Source organism: Pseudopipra pipra, chromosome 5, assembly GCF_036250125.1.
Source record: "Pseudopipra pipra isolate bDixPip1 chromosome 5, bDixPip1.hap1, whole genome shotgun sequence".
NCBI classification, from domain to species: Eukaryota; Metazoa; Chordata; class Aves; order Passeriformes; family Pipridae; genus Pseudopipra; species Pseudopipra pipra.
In genome coordinates, this window is record NC_087553.1 from 47,140,746 (window position 1) to 47,166,567 (window position 25,822).

At 36.6% G+C, this 25,822-nt stretch overlaps 1 protein-coding gene across 6 annotated transcripts in view; it reads right to left on the reverse strand.

The window, feature by feature from the left end:
- Positions 1–1,783: 1,783 nt before the first annotated feature.
- The window catches only part of PNPLA8 (patatin like phospholipase domain containing 8), a 37,704-nt gene continuing 13,665 nt past the window's right edge, over positions 1,784–25,822 (reverse strand). For 5 of the 6 annotated variants that reach the window (XM_064655953.1, XM_064655955.1, XM_064655950.1 and 2 more), the window contains exons 7-10: positions 25,569–25,626; positions 23,164–23,358; positions 4,676–4,871; positions 1,784–2,639 (exon numbers count right to left, since the gene is read on the reverse strand). In XM_064655953.1, coding sequence (XP_064512023.1) covers positions 2,365–2,639; positions 4,676–4,871; positions 23,164–23,358; positions 25,569–25,626 — 724 coding nt within the window. In that variant the 3' untranslated portion in view covers positions 1,784–2,364. Of the gene's footprint in view, positions 2,640–4,675; positions 4,872–5,676; positions 8,141–23,163; positions 23,359–25,568; positions 25,627–25,822 lie in introns of those variants that run through there. The other variant, XR_010430820.1, reaches the window with a different exon arrangement.

Genomic DNA, 25,822 nt, shown 5'->3' on the forward strand with positions numbered 1-25,822 from the left:
CCATTACCAGCTAGGGAAGGAAAGCAAAATAAATAAAACATAAGTGATGGATCAAAGACAAGACATAATCCTTATCTGTTAGACCTAATGAGAAGGAGCTGTTAGACTCTTCCACAAGCCTATGGCTTCTAATATATATGCAGGATTAAAAAGTTCTCACCTGCCAAGTGGGTTAGGGAGGATTCAGCTGGCCATAGAGACTGGTAGCCATTCTCACAGTGTGTTATAGAACCTCATTCAGAAGCTCAGGTTCTAAAACTCACACTAAAACAGTTTCTTTTGCTCTGTTAAGTCTCTGTATAGCCATTCTGTTTAACATCTTTCACTTTCTGGTTAAATTTACTTTCTGGCTAAGTGTGAGCACCTTAGGTTTTATGCAAATGCTGTCTTTTAGCCTACTATCTTTTCCTTCTTGAAGTTTTTTTACACAGTAGCACATGCTCTCCTTCCAGCCCTTGTTTTGTTAGAAACAAACTGCACCCTCTTAATCTTCCCTTTGGCAGCCCTTCTTTGCATCTGTTTTAGTCTGAATATCTCTTTCTCTAATAGCACTGACCAAAACTATAATTATATTCAACTGCTGTTGCCCACAGCTTGTGCAATAGAATTGATATCTTCATATCACTGTTGAAATGGACACTGACAGGAAGTATCTTAAAGTGATCACACTTCAACATTTAAAAGTTTTACTTTTCTCTGGTAATGAAACTTTCTCCAGTTACTATCTCCGTCTGCATAGATAATTAGAAACTAAGAGGTGACCTAAAGGTTATCTAAGAAAAACTTAAGAGGCTTTTCGCTTTCTGACTTTGCATAAAGGAAGATTATTTTATGCGTACACCTTTTCATTTCCCAGTCTGGACTCCTTCTTGCCTTTCAAAATCAGAGCAAAGACATTTATGTCAATTTTACAATTGACATTATCACTTTCTCAACTCACTCAACTAAAGCATATCAAAGAAATAATAAAAAGGCTTGTATTGGAAGAGACTGTAAATATCATCTTAGTTCCAAGCCCCCTGCCATGGGGAGGGACATCAACAAGCTTCCTGATTTTCTTTCCAGGATACAAACCTGGACAGACAAACCTTGTTTTCTCTGAATGCACAAGCAACCTCAAATGCTTATCTCACTACCTTCTTGTTATTGCTTATTCTAGATTCAAAATTCACATTCATCTATGTTTTTCATGTTTGTTCACATTTTCCTGGTCAAGGAATTTGCTCATGCACTGATACACTGTTAGTTTTGTAGCTGTGACTGCTGCCTCAATTTCAGTTTTTTAACTGTATAATCGCACAGTTAAGGGAACATGGGTTTGCTGCACCATTCTGAAGTGCTGCCATGTACCTTCCTGTGGCTGACAATGCTGTTTGACACACTGTGTTGTCACAGCACACCACACCCCCTCCCATGGCATACGCAGAGTGCTGCAAAGGAATGGGCAGTAAGATTGTAGTAAGATCTAAATGTTAACTTCACAGCTCTGAGATAATTTCAGGAGAATGCATATATGGAAGTTAGAAATGCATATTATTTCATGTATCAATTTCCCGCTAATTTTCTTCTTGACCAGATGCACCTGAAGTTTGGCAGCCAAAACTGAAGCTTCTGTAAAAAAAGCTGCTCATTCATGTGAACTACTTCATGATTATATTTTCTTTATCCTGTGACTGGAATAGCTGGTCAAGTGACATTTTGGGGTTTGGGATTACTTTCAAATAATGAATCAATCAATTGGAAGTTATCCCCATAAAAAAATAAGAAGCAAGTTCTAAAAATATCAGTTAATTTTGATAATTTAATAGGCCATTTACAGTCATCCAAACATCTTACTCAATACAGTTATGTACAAAATCCATTAAAATAAAAAAAAAGTTATCTTTCCGAAATAAAAGTGCAATTAACATAGGCAAAGTTTTTGTAAGAACATTACATTGCTATTAAATTCACTGGCTACATAAGAGCCTAACAGGTGTATCACCTACACTAAAGTGAATGAGGATTCTTTATTTGTTAATTTTGAATAAGCCTGGTAGTTGATAAATAAAGGTTTTCTGCCACCGTAATTATGGTACAAACATCCAAAAATGCATTGCACAATTGTTTTCATAATTTTCAGTTTTACCAACTTGAAGAAACTTAAGTAAAGCAACAGTAAGATCCATTAGGTTCAAAAAATAATTAACACCATTAAACCTTGTAACAAGTAAGTGTGCACAAAACAGCCATCTTAAATTGCTTTCTGTGAAATTCTGATAGCTTTCCAGAGATGTCATTTACCCTGAATAAACATTCTTCCTTTACAGTACCAAATGGATTTTCTGGAACAAGATTTATATTTATCTTTCATGCATTACATATTCACAATTTGGAAAAAAAAGGAAGGCCTTCATACATGTCAGCCTTTAATCTCATCCAGTCCTGAAGCCTCTGCAAAGTTGTTTTCTCTTGTGTTAATATTTTTGCAGCTTTTCTCAATTTTTCTTCATTTCGTTCTAAGTAGCGAATTCCATCTGTCTGCAGCTGATTGAGTTTCTCCTTACGACTTTCATCCAGAGCGATGTCCTCATTCATAAGAGGGTTAAATCTGAAATAAGTATCTGGAGGTAACAGTGCATCCAGCATGGTATGAACTTCTGTATTGAAAACAAATGAAGGAAACAGTTATATTCACATGATAGACAAATAGTCCTACAACTGCTCTGAACAACAACTGCTCTGGAATGACACAGTAAGAGTAAATATGTGCTGCTTTGCTGAGTAAACATTTTTCCACCACAGCCTTATCAAAACCCCTTTCTCATTAAAAGCTTTGTAAATGTCTCTGCAACTCTGTTTACTCTGGAAAAGCTTAATCTCTCATTCCAAGACAACTTTACTGGTATGGCAATTAAGTAGGCTTTGCTATCTAGATTTTTAATTACATTCCATTCCTTTACAAGTGAGAGCGCATCATGAAGAGCGGAATGTAACTTACATATTCCCATTCAGGATACCCATGATTTGTTACACTCAGTACTAAGAGAAGCAGCTGTTGTGAAAACCACAGATACACGTTCTTCTCTAATCTCAAAGACTGCTAAGTAAAAATGTGAGATTAAAACTTTCTTTTGTTTGCAACTAATTAATTTTTTATGTATTACTACAGATTTGGGGTTTGAATTTAACATTCATTTAATTTAAAATGTTCAATTTAGGTTATTACACTTCAGTTAACTAGTATAATAATAAAAAACTGGCTATATAATGCATTTGTATGTTCTTCTCTTTTATAACCTGTTTTCTCTCTCCCTTTAGATCTCTCTTCTCTTTGTTGGCTCCCTGAAAATTGCATTTTTATGACTTCCTTCAGCTTTCATTCTATCTTCTTTGCATTCTTACTGTATTCCTCCATTCTTTTAAACACCTACTGTCATATAAAAAATTTAAAGTGAAAAAAATATCCTGGGTAAGATCACAGCAAAAGATTCCTGTAAACCTGAAATCTTCTTGGCTTGGCCTCTCCTCCTGCAAATTACTCAGCTATGTCTGTTCTTGTCTCACCACATCCAGTCTTTCTTGTCCTATTTAATAGTCTCCCTTTTTTCCCCTCATAATATAAGTTCCCATTTGCTCAAATCTACTCTCCTCTCTTTCCATTTCCTCACCTTTGGTCTCCACAATGTACTTTCTCCTCCTCTTCCCATCTAATTGCTTGCCTCATTTGTCAGCTGCATTGAAACTTTTTCTTCCCTTGACAGGAAGTGGACACCACATATCTCCTTCTCATAAATCCCACTGCCTTTCCATGACTGTGCAGAAACCAAAAGGCAACCCAAATCTAGCTTTTCTTACTAATGACAGTCAGTTGACAAAAGACTATGCAGTAAGGGATCTAGACCGTAAGAGCATTTCTTGTTCCCTTTTTGCAGTATCAGTTTCCTTTGTAAGGGGAGGGGGGGAAAGCAGCTGTTTATCAATATTTCCTGTTTGTAAAAACAAAACAGATGTAAACTGCTAGTGACAGAGTTCCAGTGTACCCCCATCTAGGAAGCAAGTTTATTTTGGAAAACAGATGCTTGGCTCTTCCTGGCAGCAATGGAAGTCATGACCATTGGCAGATACAGTCTAGTCCTTGGAAAAGTCCAGGTATAAAAGCACATATAAAAAGAGATCATAAACAAAATTCTACTTCTGAAGCTGTTAAAAATCAATATTCTATATTAACTATTAAGCATTTCTTTGTTACATGAAAAATAAATAAAATGTAAGAAAATAGGATTTTCAAATGAATTCCTGAGTATGCCTTTATCCTGAAGCACAAGTAAAAATGTATCACTTTGTATAAATCCTATTAGATTATCTTTGTGATTCTGATAAATCAACCTCATATTAACAGTTGAGAACACATAAACTAAAAGAGTTTAGCAACAACATAGCGAAGATGAAGATTAAGGAAAATAGGCTAAGAAAAAGATTCATACCATCATCTCCAGAAAACCTGCAATACTGGTTCTAAAACACTGTACGTGAGGAACTACAAAGAGACATGCTTCTATTAGTTTCATGGGGCTGGTAGAGATGAGAAGGGGAAAGACAAAAGGTTCCAGATTGCTCTCTGCATTGGAACTATAATTCTAAGAAACATAAAACTGAAGACAGTCATAATACAAATATATCTTAAGACACCAACCTTCCGTATCAGTTGCACTGTTGATAACATTTGTGAGTTTGGCTTTCAAACTGGTGTGTGTGACATTGGTCTTCACCTCACTTTCATATCGACCAGTGCCCAGCGATATCAAACACTGCAGTGGAACATTTGGCCAAAGACACTTGCACTCATGAACTGCCAGTGCAGAAGGATTATTCAGAAGCAGACCTCCATCCTGTAAATTAAAAAGAAATACAAATATTGGTACTACACATAACATATGTCCATAAAAGAAACTGCAACTATAAATTAAACTAGCATAGCCCTAATATACAGAACCAATTAAATTCAACAAGCATTAATTTCCAACGTCAGTGTAATTTTCTTTTTGTGCTATGCAGCAGCTGCGTAGCTTGGCCTCTCGGGCTCATGGACACTGTCAGAGCAGCTGCTGGGGCTGTGCTTGGTTCTGCTGTTGTGAGCATTATATAGAAAAGGTAGGCTGAAACAGCAGTGTTCACTAGAGCATCTGAAGAAGCTATGACTCCATTTTTTGAAGACCTTTTTTGTAAGACAGATATGCACACCGACAATTTCAAACAATCAAAAAGTCTGTGCCTCAAAATGCTTATTACTGATATCACAAGGATATATTCTGCAACAAAATCTAAATCACTAGCTGCAGACTCTAAAATAAATTAAAAAAGAAAAATCACAAGAGTTAAGCTTGGCCAAAGCTACTTTGTAAGCACAGTCATTACGCAGGATGCTATAGCCTGGTTTTAAGACATGGAAAATCACTTAGGTTGAAAGGGACCTATTGAGCTTATCTGGTCCAAACTCCTTGCCCATGCAGGTTCAGCTACAGCATGCTGCCCAAGGCCATGTCCACTTGGGTTTTGAGTATCTCCACAAATGAAGACTCCAAAACCTCTGTCAGCAACCTGTTCCAGTGTTTGACCACTCTCACAGTAAAAAGTTTTCCTGTGTTCAGATGGAATGTCATATATTTTCATTTATGCCATTGTCTTTTGTCCTACCAGTGGGCACTACCGGGAAGACCACAGCTCCCTCATCTTCATTCCTTCCCATCCTTTATTTGTACACATGGATAAATTCCCCCCGAGCCTTCTCTTCTCTAGGCTGCATAATCTCAGCTGCCTCAGTTTCTCATATGAGAGATGCTCCAGTCCTTTCATGATCTCTGAGGCTCTGCACTGGACTCATTCCCATATGCTCATGTCTCTCTTATATTGGGTAACTGTGGCCTCAGCAGTGCAGAGGGGCAGGACCATCCCTTGTGACAACTGGCAGCACTGCTGTTAATGCAGTCCAGGATGCTGTCGGCCTTCTTTACCACAAGTGTGCATTGCTCATGTTCAGCTTCTTGTCCATCAGCACCCCAAGGTCCTTCTCTGCCAAGCTGCTTTACAACTCAGTGTGGGTTTGTGCATGGGGTTATTCCTCCACAGAGGCAGGACTCTGCCATTCCTCTTTTTGAACTTCATGAGAATTCTCCAGCCTGTTGAGGTCCATTTGAGTGGTGGTCCAACCATTCATGTATCAGCCCTTCCTCTCATGTTTGTATCATCCATGGAATTCCTGAAGGTGCACTCTGTCTGATCATCCAGTTCACTAATGAAGATGTTAAATAGAATTTGCTCCAGTAATGACCCCTAGGAACACCTCTAGTGACTTGCTTCCAACTTGACTTTGTGGTACTGATCCCAATCTCTGGGTCCTGGTCATTCAGCTAGCTTGCATCCACCTCACTGTCTATTTATCTAATCCCCACTTTATGGGAGGAGGGTTCCCTGGTGGTCTAGTGGTTAGGATGCGGCGCTCTCACCGCTGCGGCCCGGGGTTCGATTCCCAGTCAGGGAACCCCTCCGGGCAGATGGAGCTCGTCAGCCCTGTAAGGCCATCCATCTAAGAGAAGGTCACTCTAAACAAACCTACGTCCTGAGGACCTCGCTGCCACCGTCCGAGCTTCGCTCGGCCCCGGCAGTTGAACCTCAGGATTAAAGGGTGGGCTCAGTTCAGCGCACACTGTGTCTCACCTAAAAAATCCACTGCGCAGGCTCGAAGGGTAATGACCTTTCCCAAATCTTCGTTTGCAAAGACTGGCCATACTACTATACCTTATGGGAGGTAAATGTCAAAGGCTTTACCAAAGTTGTTGTATACAACATCCGATGCTTTCCACTTGTCCACTAATTGCAGAAGGCTACCAGGTTGGTAAATCACAGGTAAACCACTTTGTAAATCCATGCTGACTACTCATTATCACCTTTTTGTCCTTATGACTTTAGAAGTCCTTTTCAGGAGGATTTCCCCCATTACCTCCTAAGGGATTGGGCTGAAGCCAACTAGCCTGTAGTTCCCCAGAGCTTTCTTCTTGCTGTTCCTGAAGACATGAATAATATCTGCACTCCCAATTACCATGACCATTTAAAGATAATCAAGAGTCATCCCGCAATGGCATGAGCCAGTTCCATCAGCACTCACGGGTGCAACCCATCAGGCTTATGAATTTATGTATGACCAGTTCATTTAACTGCTCCCTAATAGGGTTCTCCTCCACCAAGTGCAAGTCCTCCTTGCACCACTTTCCCTCTTGCTTCAGGGGTCTGGGGATTCCTCAAAGCCATTTTTACTGGCAAAGACTGAGACAAAGGCAGCATTAAAGCATCTTAGACTTTTCCACATCACTTGTCACAAGTTGTGTTGCCCCATTCAGTAGCAGGCCCACATTTTCCCTAGTTTTTCTTCTGCTGTGTATGTACTTGTAGAATCCTTTGCTGTTGCTCTTCACATTGCCCTCCAGGCTAGTCCTTGTTTTTCTAGCCCTATCTCTGCAAGACTGGTCAGGAGATCTATACCCCTCCTGGGTCACTTGCCCCAGTTCCACCTTTTGTACACTTCCTTTTTATGCTGGAGTTCAGTTAGGACCTCCTTGCTTGTCCCTGCCTGCCACCTTTGCTCGATTTCATACTGGTTGGGGTGGTCCTTTCCTGACTTTGGAGAAGTGATCACTGAGTATCAGCCAGATCTCCTGGACCCCTTCTCTCTTTAAGCTCGTAGTCCATGGGATCCTTCCAAGCAGAGCTCTGAAGAGGATGAAGTCTGCTCTCCTGAAATGCAGTGCTGTAGTCCTGCTTTTTTCCCTGCTCCCTTCTCTTAGGATCCCAAACTCCATCCTCTCATGGTCACTGTAGCCAAGGCTTTCTCAAACTTTCACAGCCTTGACCAGTTCTTTATTCTTTGTAGGCAACAGGTCCAGCAAAGCACCTTTCCTTGTTGGTTCCTCCATCAACTGTAACAGTTGCTGTCATCAATGCACTTGAGAAATCTCCTTGGTGGCTTGAGCTCTTCTGTATTGTCCTTTCATAAGGTCTCAGAATGATTCAAGGCCTCCTGAGGACCAGACCAGGGAACGTGAAGTCTCTCTAAGTTATCTGAAGATCGTAATTCAGCTCAATACTACCAGGAACAAATGCTACTCTGGAATTGAGGAGAGATGTCTTTTACTACCAACATGTTAAAAACTGGGATAAACCACTTTAGGACTAACAAGAATCAGTGTGACTGACAATAAGTCTGAGAAGCATTCAGACAACGAGATTTTCATCCAGAGAATCACAAAAAGTATGTTCGACACTTCTTGAAAGTAAAATGACCTTGCCTCCAGCTAATAAATAAATTATTTTGGAATTTGAATTCAATAGAACTTTCTATATTGGTAATGCCTTAAAGGGAGCAGTTATAAAGGCAAGACTTAAGCTGAAAACATTATCAAGAGCAGAGATGAATATCTTTATATCCATTCAAAATCTATACAAACATGTAAAATATAAAAGAAACAGAATATTGACTACATTAAGCATTATGCAAGCACCCCCTTATTCTAAAGCTCCCCAAACTCCCTCTATCCCATATCCGACCATTACATTACTAGAATAATAAAGAAAAGCAATTCTACTCAGGAATAGCTTAGAATAAAAAAGGTTTTGGAGCTGGTAAACATTTTACAGAAAAACTCCTTTTAACTACAGCTGTGCTAGATAAATAAGTAAAACCAGGATTACTGAGCTTAGTTTTTTAAGTTTGCTTTCTTTTAATTAAGCTTTCATTTCAGCCTACAAAAAGCTCTTTGAACTCTTTCTGGATACCATCCGTTTTCCTCAAAACACTAAAAACACTGCTAAAATGAATGGTCGCTTCAGTGCCCATTATCCTTTGCTTATGTTTAAATTAGTTTCTACACAGAAAACTAAATACAAGGATGTTTTTGTCCTCTATATTACTCCCCATGAATCTTAATCTAAAATCTTCATAAGTTATCTTAGTGGTGCTTCCCTTCTTTCTTTAAATCCTAGATTAAAAACCTGCTTACAGAATAATTTCCACTGATCTTGTGAATATAAATAAATTACACATGACTGCTTTACCATGAGAAAATCAGTATTATCAGAAGTTAGGGGTATATAATACCAGAATACTACAATATTTTTGTAACACTAACACATAAAAGATCAAAGGAACATAAAGTACACATACCTACACATACCACATTCAGTTTGTGATGAGAACTAACAGCTTTGTTTAAATATGGAAATTATTGCACCTTCTCCAATTTAGGTTTCTTGTAATGACAGTAAATTCCTAAAAATTTTCAATTTAGACACATAACTTCTAGCATTTATATAGATAATAGATACATGTGATTTTTTGAAAGTTCGAAGTAGGACTCAGTAAAAAGGGCAACCGATTTTATTTCTTCCCCTCCAAACAGATAATGGTTGATAATGACCACACCTCGATCAATATTGTGCTTCAAATCAGATTACTCTGTTAAAAAAGTGGTGTTCATCCTACTGCTCTTTTGCTTACAGTGATGAACTACTAAAGCAGTAAATAAAGCTATTAGTTAAACTGTGCTATTAAGGACTCAATGAAAGAAATAGTGCAGTAACTTATTTAATTCTGCAGCTCCAGAAAACATAGAGTTAGTTATGTCAAAAGCTGGAATTCCTGTGAAGAAGTATTTTCACAAGTTTTAAAATTAGTTACAATGATTTCACATGTATGTGAATTCTAAGAAAAACCACAAAGAATTTTCCATTCTGAAGATTAAAAACTAGAAATGAACCTTTCTGATTCTGAATAATTCCTCTATCTTCATACAACTGGAAAAAAGTCCTTCCCAAGAACTATATCAAACTAGCAATACAGAAATATGAAAGCCAGATCTAATTTTTTTAAAAGTAACTTTAAGAAATCTTGACATATCCTCCATGCCTGTCCTTGAGACACTGGAACAGAATTCCAAGTGATCAGCTTTGTGGTTTTATACATAAGATACTGAAATCACAAGAAACTTCACTGATCCTTGCTCCAAATTTCTATGTATTTAGCCTGACAATTTGTTTTGGAGAACTGCTGAACCTGGTATCTTAAATTTCTTTCTGATTCTGTTGTTCTATAGCTATACAATACTACATAAACTAATCTAAATTATTTATAACTTGTTAATTAAAATATTTTTATTATAGGCACTCAGTTTTTAGAATATGTTTATAAAAAATACATTAACCAAAACACAATATAACCAAAAGACTGAATGATTGCCAGTAGCACAGAATGTCTTGGTAACTAACACAACAGCTTCCTCTTCCATTTTGGTTTCTGTGAACTGTCTTCCCACTTTAAATTTCCACGTAATTAAAGAACTGGAAGTAAACAAGGCCAATATATCTGATCTACAGGTACAGAGATGCAATCTGAATTCTTGTTTAATCTCAAAACAAAATAATACAAACAAAATAAGGATCTTTATACCACATATGATGGTGTAAAAATCTTGTTGCTATAAAGTGATATTTTAAATTATACTATAAGCTACAGGTGCAATTCAAATTCTACAAAGCGTCACTAATTTTATGTGCAGCCCTAAACCTTTTCAGTTCCTAATAAGTTTATCAGTTTCTTTTTGACAGATGGGAATGTCTTCACTGTGTCCCTCCTTTCATTTATTTTGCTAGCTCTGTCACTATGGTATGGTACTGCCCATGCGCACAAAGAAAAAGAGAGAGAATATGAACAGAATATTGGATAAATTACTACATTATCAACATACGCTTGATCTAAAGCAAAACCAGTAGATCAAGTGAAGTGAGTACCCCCTTTTATTGAGTACTCACAAGGTCAAACTGCTGATAGATACTATGTACAGCTTTGGACACCTAGTTACAAGGCACTGAAAAGCTGGAACACATACAGTAAAGAACCACTAAGATGGTTTGGGGGCTGAAGCATATGACATATGAGATGTCCAGAACTAGGTTTCCTTGCCCTGGAAAAGAGAAAAAGCTAAGGAGGAATCTAATCACAGTCTTCCCCTATCTAAAGTGGGAGAAGAAACAGCCAGAATCCTTCAAAAAGTACAGAATAAGAGCCAGAGAAGCTGTGGAATCTCCATCTTTGGATATTTTCAAAACTAAACTGGGCAAGGGCTCTAGCAACCCAACTCAGCTTTGAGGTTTAGCCTGTTTCGAACAGGAAGCTGGACCAATGACCCTCCCAAGGCCCTGTCCTCCTCCAATATTCCTAAGGTTCTACTCTATTTAAAAGAAATACTGTATGAATCATAGATGCATGTTATTTTAGGTGTAAAATGAAATTACATTTTAAAAGCCATTTTTATTAGAAATTTAACTTTGTCAGTCTAGTCTCAGTCTTGTGGAAAACGCAAACATTTGTAGTGCCCAGAGAGGTTTAGGTTGAACATTTAAGAAAAATGTCTTCACCAAAAGAGTTGTGAGGCCTTGGAACAGGCTGCCCAGGGAAGTGGTTGATACGCCATCCTTGGAAATATTTAAAAGACCTGCAGATGTGGCCCTTTGGGACAATGTTTAGTGGTGGACTTGGCAGTGCAGGGTTAATGGTTGGACTTGATGATCTTAGATGTCTTTTGCAGCCTAAATGAGTCTATGATTCACACTTGGAATCTGTAACAGAATAACTTACAGGGACTCTTCAAATTACTAAACTATTGATCCACAAAAAAGTGCCACTGGCCCAAGTTTGGACACAGGACTCAGTGTTGGGCAAACAGCCGGGGGAGATCCCTTATTCTGCCTGTTCTCCCATTCTTAGATTGCCTGGCCTTCCCTACCTTTCACAATCTCTTCTCTTTCAGCCAGTTCTCAATCCAATCACAAGCTGTCTTTTCTAGTTCCCAAACACACGAGTCACCCCTTCCCTTTTGTGTTCTCTGCTGCCACGGTCAGTGCACTGGTAAGTACCAGATGTTTCTTCATATGCTGAACTTTGCAAAACCACCCCACACTTGAGTCAACTTAATTTGCTGGCAGTACACCAAACACAAAGTGCCATAGTAGGAATACTAATGCAAGGTAGTACTGAAAAAGGGTAACTCCCCCAATGACATCATGTAGGCAGACAGTAGGGAAGAAGGATTGTTTAAAATGTCTAATAAAAATAATGGAAGTAATTAATTTTAAAATGGAACTTAGTAATAATAACCCCCCAATTTTGTTACTGATAACAAAGCAGTGAACTCAGGGACTAGGACATTATTTTCAGTCTTTTGCCAAAGGCTTTCCAAGTAGTAAACATTCAATTGTTATCTTTTGTTTAATATCCTATCAGCTAATTCCAAGATGAAATCAATTCATTTTTTTCATAAAGATTTTTTACAAAAATTCCCTATGAAACTGTGAGCATATTTTTAGGATTTGCTGGTTGGTAAGAAGTAGTCAAAAGCTGTAGCTAAAATTTTCTATTAGTGTTTTGACCATTGCAAAATAGTCAGGCAAGGGTCCCTTGTGATTTGACCAACAGATCTTAAATTACTTAAAGCAGGGAAAATGCACCTTTTGTAAGCATATGTTCCAATAAAAACACTCTGGCGGAGATACCCTGCTTGCCTAGTTCTAGGGGTAAAGAAAGGCCTGGTTAAATATTGTGAAACAGATGGGTGCAAATTCTACCATCAGAAGCAAAATAGATTGTGAGGTCTCAAAGAATGTGCTCCAGAGCACTTAGGAGCCTAGTAGCACAGAACTTTCTGAAAATCTTGTCCCACTTAAATGATTATGGTAAATGTGTATAAAGTCACCAGTGACATATTTAAGTCAATACTTTGAAAAAACAGTTATTTAAAATTAAGATATTAAAATTAAAAAAATCAGTTTGAACCATACTTTACCGTAGGCAGGGTAGTTGTTTCCCATAAGTTCAGAACACACTCTACATTCACAGGCTCTTACTGCATTTCCTAATTCTGTCAGACTCAAGTTGTGTCTTGTAATAATTCTGCATAACATCTCGTGTGTTGCAGTTTCACTTAAATGATGCTAAACTTTGTGAACAAAATAATCTAGCACTGTTAAGGATATATAATGTAGGAAAGCCAAGTCTGATATTTGGAAGCAGCATTTGCTTGCTCCATAGTAACCACTTCACCTCACTGCCTATGCAGACATGCTTTGCATTTTAGTTCACTCTTACAGACTTGGCCTGTTGTTTACTTTCATTGTCTTTGCAAAAAAGTAGAGACAGAATTAGTACAAAGCTATCACAGGCTAAGATTTTGAATGGACTTCTGAAAAGTATTTTTTAAATTCCATGGTTAAAGTCAACATAAATATAATAAATACGCAGATTAAGGATAAGGCTTGTTAATGCAAATGAGGAGTTTGAAGAGTATTTGCATTACAACAATGGATTGTTTCTTAGAAAAATTAAGATAACTACTCTAAAAACATTTAGTCTTGTTTATAAGCAAAATAGGTACACCTTGCCAAATCATTCTGTAAAATCAGCTCAATACATTTATATAAGTAGCAGCAAATATCCTCAGAGTAGAAGACTGGAATGAGAAATGGAAAAATTCTTTCACTACCCAGAAGATCTATCAATACAAATAACTTCAAGATTCACATCCCAGCCTAGTCCTCTCACTGCACTGTGCACCCATTATGAAAATGTCACTACATCCACCCTAAGGCTTTAAGGCTTACTCATTCAAGCATAACTGGGCTAACAAATTACAGTTTTTAATATATGCTTTGGGAAAAAGAAATCTATACATTAAGATTTAACAGTAAATAAACTAACCCCTATCACATTCAGCACTAATACACTCTCTTCAATACAAAGCTTATATGATCATGCTGTTCTTTTAAATATATACAAAAATGTTTGAAATGTACATTAATTATGGCTCTTCTCTTGGGAATAATCAGTCAGTCTGGTCATAGTGCTACTGAGGATAAAACTGCTGAATAAGAGCTCCCAGTAAGACAGGAAATCTTTATTTTTCTGAACAAGCATTTGACAAAATATATGATGTTTTATAAACATGGAACAGGACAGAAACAGAACTGTTTCCTCTTTATCTTGCTGACAAGCAATGGATGGTGGTGTTAATATTTCTAAAAAATCTCCATCTAAAATGTATAGTGTCCTAAAACAATTTGTTTTAGCTTCATCTAATAGTGTGTCTGATCCACTTTGCTCTACGAGAGTGAAAAAATGTTTTTTAATAACTTAGGTAATTTTCCATAACGCATACAATGACACACAGTTCTCTCTTCCTACAAACATTTCGCCCAATGTATTTGGAAAGATCCATCCTTAATTTATAATCATGCTAATAGGGAGGCTATTGGGTCAACTACATACAATTTATAATACAGTCTGCACTAGGCTGATTCCCAACAGAGACCCTAATTGGAGACAGATATTAATACAATCCTCTTGTACACCAAATTTCTAACAATTACAGAAAGAACCAATTCCCTTATTTAAGGGGAGACAGACCTACTGCTTTAAATTCCTGAAATAAATATCTTGTGCTCATTACTTTGAAATGCTATCTCCAAATTATGATTTCTCTTCAAACACTAATAAATGCATAAGCAGTTACTTGTCACAGTTCTAAAACATGCACTGAAAAAGGGATTCCCCTTGAACTGGCAAAGGAAAAAATTCTTCAGAAAACATTTGTATAGAATATGAAAAATAAATGCATTTGTATGTACATTACTGAATGACATCAATATTAAAATTTTCATTACTGCAGTCTTCGACAATTAAAAAAAAATCTAAAGATGCATTAGCTACATTTGTACTTCTGCTACACGAGTTACAAAGTGAGAATTTAGACTGAGATCATGACAAAGAAAAAAAATCTAATAAAGTTTGACAGTTTATTGAAAAGCTTCCTTTTCAGTACAACTTTTTTCCCATGCAGTATTTACTATTATTTCCTCCTAACAAAACAGCAACACCATAATACACTGGTCATACACAGAAATGTCATGTTAAATGCTTCTGAGAACTGCCAATACTATTGCTATTATATGCTAAACATTTAATAATATATTTCACATTGTTTTACCCTCCATTAGACATGTTTGCTCTTGACATTTCTTCAGAATGAATGGTTAGCTGAGGTAGGCTCCTAGGTGATTATCTCCAATTATTAACTCATCCCAGTGAGTCATTAATTCACAGAAAATGACCAGCTGCTCTGAAAACATCACTGAATTCATGGGTTGTTATAAGACACAGAAAATGTACTCTTACAGGGTACTGATGAAGTTTGCTAAATATTAGCAGGCACCATAAAAGAAAGAATTATTTGGCATTAAAATATATTGTCAGATATTTCACTAAAAGTCTGTGCATAACAGATCTAATTAAATGAATTCTGCAATGAACAACAGCACACATCACCAAAACAGTACATATTTTATAACTGTGTTTCCCAAATGATGAACTGCTTGTAGTATGACAAGCAAGGATCATGGTGTGTAAAATAAGAAAAAAACCTGGCCCATGGTTGAACCTACACTGACTCCAGACACAGGCCCGAACTCAGGTTCTCCTTACGATGTGTGTGAAGCACAGGCAAGGTTCAACAGGACAGTTAAAAAACCCACAAACCAAGCCAACCAACCAAAAAATCCCAACCTACGCGTCTGAATAAAATCCTTCTGGATTCAGATGACGCTTGGGGTACTCAAGTCTAGAATATTTGTCCTTTCTGACAACATTTAACTTAGGAAGCACATAAATACTCCATTTGCTATGGCAGAGTGTATCAGAATAAGGAGAAAGCACAAGCTGTTGCACTAAAGAAGCACATTAATACAAACCCTCCACATGCAAACAAGAAATCACAGATCCATGTCAGATTTTCACAATTTCAAAATTCTTTTAGTTTTATTTCCCAAGCTAACAAGCTAACACAGTGGGGGCAGGGGGAGGGGGAAAAGAACTGAAGGAAAAGTTCTGTGCTTTCATGGGTCCCCTAAGTTAAGAAGTAACTAGATGACAAAATACAGTTGGAATCAGAACCACCATGAGAAAGCTCCGAGTAGAGCTACCACAGAATGATTTAAACTACCAACTGTTGTTGTTGAAAGGCAACTGTAATTCTAAGGTGTACCTTTCTCTGAAACAGCAAATACATCACACAATGAAGACAACATATGGAATACAGTGTTCCAGCCTGACCAAATTAACTCCTCTGAATTTTGCTTCTAATTTAGAAATGCTGATTTTGAATCTGGTATATCATTCGACTTTGCAGAATGTGTCTCAGGTCATGCCAAAAACATACTGGACAGTCCATTTTCAAGAAAGATCACTCACACTGCAGCAGGTGCAGTGAAGGACCATTAGGATGACAAGAATCTGTTTTGCAAAATTGAGACAGACTAACAAAATAAAAAAGGATATGAGTGTTTTGTATATAAACATGAAAAGGGTACATACTTCAAGAAGAAAAGTAAATTAAACTAGAGAACAGTAAGTACTGGCACAAGGAAAATTTGTGTCTATTAGCTAGGAATAGACTTAAGAATGAAAATGAAAAATTTTCTGGCCATGAGAAAAATGAGGAGATACCTTATTGAAATAACCTTCTACAAGAGTAGCAACAGCAAAGACAGCTTTACATTTTATCAACAGCAACCTCTATTGCAGTTGGCAACCACGACGGAGGACCCAATTTGACCTGAGGGAAACTGGTTTGTTCTGTTTTCCCTTATTTTTTTCCCTAAGGAAGTGATAGCTGAAATAATTGAATTCTGTAACCAAAAATCTAGAATTATCTGCTACTAAAAACAACACTGTAAAAGAAACAAGTAAAAGAAACATTGAAATGCAAAGAATCTTTGAAGAGATTGCCAAATTATTTCAGATTTGGAAAATTAATACCACAGATTAATCCTTATATTGGAAGAGAAGCTCAGTACAGGAAATAGGGCTTAGACATTGTGCCCTATTCAATGAATGGAAATGCACTCAGTATTGAACTAATTGGCTTTATGCACATTTGTATGCATGGTGAAAATTATTCCTATCACATGTATCCATGGCAAGATGAGGGCAGGTTCCTAAACTGCAACAAAGAAGGCAAATTAGAGGTTTGACGGTAGCTGACAAAACATTAAATGATTTTTCACATTAAGCACCAGACCACTATGCATCATAAACCAGCTTTCCTTAAGGAAACAATCCCACTACATTCTTAGGCTCTTATTTGCAGTGAATATCACTAGGCTATTTCATTTCAAAATGTGGCCCCATTTAAGTCAGTATTAGACAAATACACAACCAGGGACACTGAAAACTATAAGCCATCAAGAACTGACAAATTGTTCTTTTTGATCTAAGGAATAGTGGCCAGTACCATCAGAACTTGAGTGCAACAACCTGAATTGTTTGTACAGAGATTACTGAATTGACTCAGTTCATAATTTTTCACTCTACCCAGCCTCCTTAGACTTTACAAGATTTGTTTTACAGAAAATATTAGCTGGTCAATAGTGCTACTGAAGACATATGGACTCAGAAGTCTAAGCAAAAAAAATAGTTAAATGTAATACAGCTCATTTGAGTGAGGTTTTGTTTTTTCTTTTAAATAAGCACTCTGAATCAATTGAGAAAAAAATTATAATGCTTTCAAGTTAAATGCCTAAACAAAACACACTCTCACATGACTAAACAAATCTTCCAGTAGCATCTCACTTAGCAAGCCCCTCTGGGGAATCTTGCAAGCAGTCTGCTCTGCAAAATACTACTGGTGCAATAACCAGCAATTCCACAAAGGCTGGTAAACCACATCATGCATGTCCACCTTCAGAGCTGCTAACCAAACCTATAAAATCCATAGGAGAGAAATAAATGCAGATATCCATGTAGCTAACACGTTCCAGTAAATTCCCTCTTGCTTAAATAGTACGTGACACCGCCTTGAAGGCTGTAGGAAAATGTGTATGGCAACAAGTAGACAGACAAACAAAGAAATATTTGTTTCTATCATTGTGAGAACAAGATACACCTACTAAACCAGAGTCTGCATAAGCTCTGGTGCATACTGATCACCGTGGCATATCCTAAGAATGAAAAGAACTTCAATGTGACCTATATTCTGTGTCTTCTTAGAGCCTGAGAAGCACCCTTGAATCTAATTTTAAAAGCTACCGTGTAAAACCAATTAGGGTAGGATCCACTAAGCGAATCACTTTTGAAGGCCTCTCCTGTAACAAGCTACAAAAGATGAAGTGGCTTTACAGATTTACTGCCTAATCAAAGGAAGGGGAAAGTTTGAAAAATATGAAGAAATCGCAAAATATCTTTTCTCAATGAAGGTCTGACTTGAAACTTTAGTTACATCATACTAATGTACCATATATATTTTTTTATTTCTAGGTTGTATTCTCACCTCACATCCTGCTACACCCACATTATTAAAACTCCACTAACTGACCACGTGCCAATTTAACTGCTTTACTACGTGATCTTGCTCAAAGAAAACAGTTATTTGAACACTGTTATAAATTAACATCAGCACTATAATAAATGGAACTGTAATACAACAATGAAATCATGGGAAGCTGTCAAGAAAAAGGTGATCAAGCCCTTTGTATGATATTGGCTATATTTTATTTGAGAAAAATCTGTGGCTTTGTTGAATTTACCACCATCGCACACACAAATCCCTGCTGCCCTTTGAATTAATCCAGTGGGACAAATTTAGTTTTTGCTGTAAAACCTAGTAAATGAAGTGTGCATAATGATTTTGTTAAATCTTACATTGCTCTTTTAATTAATTGATAATTTCCTCAGCATACTTTACTGTTTACTGAAGTGACATTGAGTACCTCAAATGTTTTTCACACTACAGAAAAATAAAAAGGGACAAAAAAAAGAAAAATAATATATAATATAAGAAATAACACCCTACTGTGGAAGTAGGAAAAAAAAAATCACTGGTTTGTAGCATGACTGGGGAGAGGTTAAGAGCTTCATAAATACATTTCAAAATAAAAGAGCTGACATGTGGCAATACGGCTTCTATATTGTAACATCATGACTTAGTCTCTCTTGACTTGCACGGTTCCTGGAGAAGCATGTTACAGGGATTAAATCCCTTTGAATGTTAATGTGTTCCTCTTTTGAACCACAAAGAATATTAATCCTCCTCTCCTCATCTACCAACAGCTGCGCTGTTTTTTCCTACTTGACAGAGCAGAACCAGATAGCATGGCATGATTGACCTGAATGTAAATATTGCTGTTTGGTTTGGAACTGCTGACTTTTTGTGGAAATTTAACAAACCAAGATCAGCTCACCTGCAGCACAAATAAGCGTGCAGGCACCTAGAAACACCTTTCTGAACAATGACATCAAAAGAACTGTAAAACTAATTTACTACCTCACTAAAAAAATTAACACACTTAACAATCTCCTTGAACATTTACAGTGACTATATTACAGAAGTCAGGCTAGAATGTTTCCAGAGAAAGGGCATGTGTGTGTGTACACAAATACACATACACATATAACTATATAGATTATGGAAAAGCAAGTCATAAAGCCAACAGCTACAGTTCAGTTCAGGCATGACTCCAGCACAGACGTCTAGAGTCATACATAAAAACTCCACGAATCCATGTCAACCTTAAGCATAACTCTCTTTCAGCTACTTCATATGTTTGTGAAAGGACTCCAATTCCAACAAAAGCTAGATACCATAAGACAAGAATATGCAGGATGACCCTAAAACAAATCCACTAAATTTCCGTTTTCAAAATAAATATTTTCGCATATTTGAAGAGTCTTAAATCAGATGAAATGCCAGAGTGCTTCTCAATTCAGATTTAAATGTACAACTCACTGATAATACAAAACCTGGTCTCTATATATAATTCTTTAGGAGTCCCAAACTTCAAAGCCAGGAAACAAATTCAATATATGTACTATTCTGAATTTTCATGTACATTTTGGCCACCTCTGTTCTTGGAATTGTCTAGAAATATCAACACTGCAAGGTCAATTATAAATAAATTAATAAGAAACTAGCACAGTGTATGTCCAGAAAACAGATTATGGTGATTAATGCAAGTCTCCAATCCATGAAAAAAAAAAATCCTCAAAAGACCATCTTTCTGACACTGTACTACAATTTTGAAGCCTTTGGCATAAATTATTACTTATACTTACTGCACACTATGCTGATGCAATTTTAAAAATCATGGTACTGTTGAGAATGTCTAACAGAGTTATGCTTCATTTATTCATATAGTTCAAAAGCAGTCCATTCAGTTAGACAGTATATAGTGTAAAGTGATAATACAGAAAAGAGCAGGAATTTCCATATATACTACAAAGGTTAGGATCATACCTCATCTGGCCGAGGAACTTAAAATTACAATTGCAGTGCACTTTCAGAATAAAGATGCTTAACAATAATCTACTAGTCCTGCATTTATGATATGAACTATAATCAAGAACAAAGATTTGCTAATACTAACATATTTTAATAAGAAAATTGTTGTAAGCAGGAATATTACTGCATTTAGGATTCTATTTATTTAAAAATGTACTTATGCATATGTATTCCTTTCAATTCACTTTGGATACTTTAGCAGAGATAAAGCTCTTGATTACCTTGCATTTTCCACTGAGGTACTATTAACACCCAGGAAAAAAGGGTAACAGTCTGCTACATGCACAGAGGCTCTTACCCCAGGGTTAAAACAAGGTAATTCAAGGTTGCTTGATTTTGCAGTGGTGGATTTATAATCTGAGATAGAAACCTGCAGGAAGACAGTCCTGTAGCATTTGCCATGTAGTAATTTGCTAGCTAGGCATCCAAGTACATCCCACACAAACCAGACAATTATGGAAACAGATATGGTAGAAAAAGTGCAATCTGAGAGGAAAAAAGCACACAAGACTGGAAAGGTCGATTCTATAAGAATTCAAGGTTTAAATATTCCTGCCTGTGTAGAAGAGATATTTTCAGATGATATGGAAGTTCGAGTCAGAAAATTCAGCATCTAGTTCTACTACAATAAACAGTTTTATTACTGAAAACAGATTCAGTTCTTTATGGCTTACAAGGGTGAATCGCATCCTAAGTCCTTCCTTTCTAGTAATTAAAATACATGAAATAGAGAAAAATGGTGAATTTGCAAAATTATGTTTGTAAGATCAGATGTAAAGGCTTTGTCCAAAGACTCTGCAGCAAGGAAAAAATAAATTATACTTCATTCCAGCCCTCTGTGTCTGAAAATACTGGATCTGATCTCTATTAACACTAATTACACATCCTCTAGTCTGGTAAATTGGACTTGAAAGTGAACAGATGAAATGAATACCAGCCTTACTGCCTATCACACAGGTCTGGCAACTCAGAAACAATATTAAGACAAAGAATTGTGTAAGCACTGTGTAGAAGTTAAGATGTTGTTTATTCAGCTATTCTTCACACAAAAGCACAGACCAATTTTGATGTACTCTCAATTCAAGGAAATAGGGGGTGGAAAGGTGAGAAGAGGAAGAAAACTGCTTCACATAGCTTAATACTGACCCATTCAAGTAGTTAAGGACCAGCCTGGAATAGCTCCAAAGGCTAAAGCAACTCCCTTCCCAGTTTTGCTTGGCCAGATGGAAGATGAACATGTTTCAGGATTTCAAGCTGTGTTTTGGCTTGGAATTTAACGTGTTGCTCCATTTTTAGCTTTAAAAAAGCCCCAAAACTTACGTACTTATTTGATTAAAATGTTTGAAGGATAACAATATATACCATACTGGGGAGGCTGTGGGGTGGGAGGCAGGTAAAGGAGGGTGTGGGGGAAAAAATGCCCTAAATAAAAAGGGAAAACAGTAAAATGAAAGAAATCTCAGAATCCGATTGATGTAGTAGCACCATCCTGCCCCTCCATGGGAGCCCTTCCCCTCCACCCTTCAGCTTCTGTAGAGTTTTTATACAGCTGAATTCTTCCATCACCTTATAAATGTTGACTCAAAATATGGAAGTATGCTGTTTTTTTTTTCAGATGAAATTCTAGCTGTTTCTTTGTACCAATGTTTATTATCTCTTAAGTTTTCTCTGTTTCATCTTATACTCATTTATCTGTTAGCCTTCAAAATTCAGTATTACTCAGGCACATTTCAATGCTAAAGATATTACAGAGCCCTTTCAACAGACACCATTAGAAATTCTATATGTGATCCAGGTACATCCTTATTACTCAAAATATGCTATTATTGGTTTCCAGCAATTACGGCCGATGCCATCATATGAATTAAAATGACAGAAATGTAACAGATGCTTTCATTAAACTTAAGTGATAACAACCCTATGCTCACTTTCGTAAGGGTCTCTAGTTCAGTCACTCTTCGTAGTTTTTTTCTGTCGCAGATCTGCATTAGATATTTATAAAAATAAAAACTAATAGTTTTAAATTAGTATGTACTGCAAGAAGGATTCTTTTAATACTCAGAGAACTGCGGACAATAAAGGGGCACTGGAGGATGAAACCACTATGGTTAAAAAAACTATTTAAGAAATTACCAACAGAAGCTGTAATACAATAAAACAGAATACACTGTTAATAGGAGACACTGCTTTATCCTCAAGGGAATTTCTTTTGCAGTTGTCCTCAGTTTAATCTTACTGCCATGACATCTCTTATTCCTTTTACTAGCCCAGAACCAGGGTAGAGTTGAATAAGCTATCAATGGAAAGAATTAAAAAGTAGTCCCTTCAGTAAACTGAAAGTATGCACTAATAAAAAGAATACTGAAGTGTATAACCTGTTCTTTTCACACTTCACAATATTGTTAGATTTTTAAGTCACACCACCTGTTTAGCGAAATAATGCTCAATGAAATACCAGTTGTAAGCAGGAAGACAGAGGCAATTTACAACTCATATAAAGTTTCCTTCCAGGCAGAGAAGAAAGAAACAGTAGAAGAGCTTAAGTTTGTATTGAGAAGACTAAGATTTTTAAGCCTATACCCTTTCTAGTTCTATAAAGGCTATAGAAGCTGAAAATATCCTTTCTTACCCCTATCTGTCCTAGATTTCCTTTGTGCTATCAATTTATTTGTTTAGTTTTGATTTAGAGGTTCAGACCACTTTTTTTCCTCGGGTGTAAAATTGAAAATATTTACTAAAGGAGATTTCAACTCACCTGATGAAGATCGCTGCCCAAAACATATTCCTGGAAGTAACCTGGTGCAGCAGATGACGCTCTAATGGCCTGCCACAGCTTATACTGACAGCCTCCAATATAATGGGACTTAACACCAGGAAAGTGGTTGTAGTTTCTAAACACAAATGCTTTCAGTGGTGTTCCTCTGTTTACAATGGTGCTTACTGCAGCTACCTAGTGATGAGGAGGAACAAAATTAGTTACATATGATGATAATATAAAAATGACAGCTTCCCACAATGCGAAATTTAATTTATATCTTAAGTGCGTCTCTGGAATCTTACTAGGTTCATTGTTTATTTGCATTTTTATAAAGTCTATCTAAATTTTAAAAAGTGAAAGTAAAAACCAAACAAAAACCCCAATTCCTTAAAGAAAATGCTATTTTTAACCTGAAATTGTTTCCACTGGCTACTCTGTTTCTACGAATATCTACGATGTTTAAATAAAAAGCTGCTGTCAACTATATGATTACAGAATATTTTGCTTTTAGGAACAGTATTTTATTCTCAGAAGTCTGTAATCAGCAATGTAACAATGCCATTAAATATGAATATCAGAACTGTCAATCAATTTCTTTCCCCCCAAAAATGATTACTTAATAACAAAACCTGAGTTAAAGAATTGCAGGAAGAATCTCCCTCCCCAAAAAGAAATCTAAAACCCACCCAAAAACCAAAAGAATCAAATGTAAGTCTTTCAAGGTTTTTATAAGGACACTGAAATGTCAGTAACAGAAATCACAATAAGTATATCAAAGTGAAAGGCCAAAATGGTATTTCCATTAAAAAACCAAAAAAGTATGACTAAAAAAAAATGCATCTTACAGCTATAATCATGAGATGAAGGTGCCTACAGTTATGTGTGTTAGAATATGCAAGACCTTTTAGTGTTGTTGCAGCCAGCCTGGCTGGCACTATCAGAAAAACACTCTTTAGCAGCCAAGTGGCTGCTCAATTCCGTTTTGTTTACTATTTTACAGAGTAGGGTGTTTTCATGAAATTTACCCAAGAGCACAGCTGATGCTGTGATATCACTCTATGCATTTTCATTCTTCAGCTACTTAATTTAAATAATTTTATTCACAGTAGATTCATCCTTACAGAAAAGAAAACAAAAGAGTAACTTCCACATGACAATGCAAAAGCAAAACACGTGCCTGGTTCATACTCAATCATTTGATGGAGGGAAAGTTTCCTGTTTTTGTCAAAAGGAAGGTTTAGTTCTAAGCACTACTAGAAGAAGAAAGAAAAACAACTTCAGGAAATTTAATAAAAAACCTATTAAATGGATGTTTGATTTTATTTTTGGCAATACCCATGTATTCTTCCACTTCATGATGCAGTTTCAGTTGCCAAGTGCTCAGCACCTTCAGGAAAAATCCAACTTGCCATGATTTAACAGCAGCAGTGCACACAATTGCATGTTTTATTTTGATTTTGCTATACCTTGTAAAGAGTGCCACCACTGAGAGCACTACAAAGCAATTACTGGGAACAGCTAGTTTCAACTCTATTTATATTCACATTTTATTACTGAAGAACATGGAAGGAAGCCAAAGATCCCAGTTCAAAGATAACTTTCAAGTCAACATAGGATAGCTTCTCTCTCAGAAAGCAACATACCACACCAGCCTTTTCATGTCCTTGTTTTAGACATGGACTAGGAACGCAGTCAGTCAGGCACATGTTTCTATGTTTAGAAAAATGTGAATATCTTCCATTTAACAGTAAAGCAATGAATATAGTGCTATGACACCAAAACACCTGTTAATTACAGATTGTTCTGAAATATGTCCTATTATATTTCTCTTCTTTCTTCACACCCTATCCTTCACCAAAAATAAAATACCCAGGCTTTCTCATCTTTCACTCTCGTGCTGCTGCTGTATCTAACACCCCTCCAATGACTTGGTGCCTTTTCTACCATACAGGAAGAGAAGAGATCTCTAGGCTTAAGAATGTGCCTGGAGAAAACTGGGTACTCCAAATAAAGTGAGAAGAAACCCTGTCCTCTTACAACACAGTAAAACAGATCATGGATGACATGACAGGATCTCCAGACACTAGAATTCTTATATGAAAAAAATAAGCTTTACACAACATCAAAATGCTGACCTAGTATTTCTATGCTTTCAAGGCTTTTAACATCTCTGAAATATATTCCAACTCAAAGTATTAAAAATATGAGAAATTGATGCAGAAGTTTAAGAATCTAATTAATTTTTATCTTGTAAAAGCCCAGGTTATTGCAATGGAAGCCTGAAGAGCTACCAACACTCATGCTGTTTATCCAGTATTCTTCTAGGGACAGAATTTACTCAGAACTCTTAACAGTATTTGTGAAATACACAATTAGTATTTACCTCAGAAAACAGTACTTACCTTTGGACATTTGGACTTTCTTGCAGTTTCAATCATAAGATTCGAGCCCATTTTTTCTCTACAAAAAAGAGTGTACAAAACTTAAAATGCTCCATCAGTTTAGCATTAAAAAGATGTATATTTTTATAATTCTTATTTCTGCAACCTTTGGATTTAAAAGAAGGAGTCCTTGAATTTCACTTTACTAATCAGATTTCTGCAGCTGACTTCAATGGACCAACATTTCAAACCTTCTAGGCTGTTAGAAATAAATC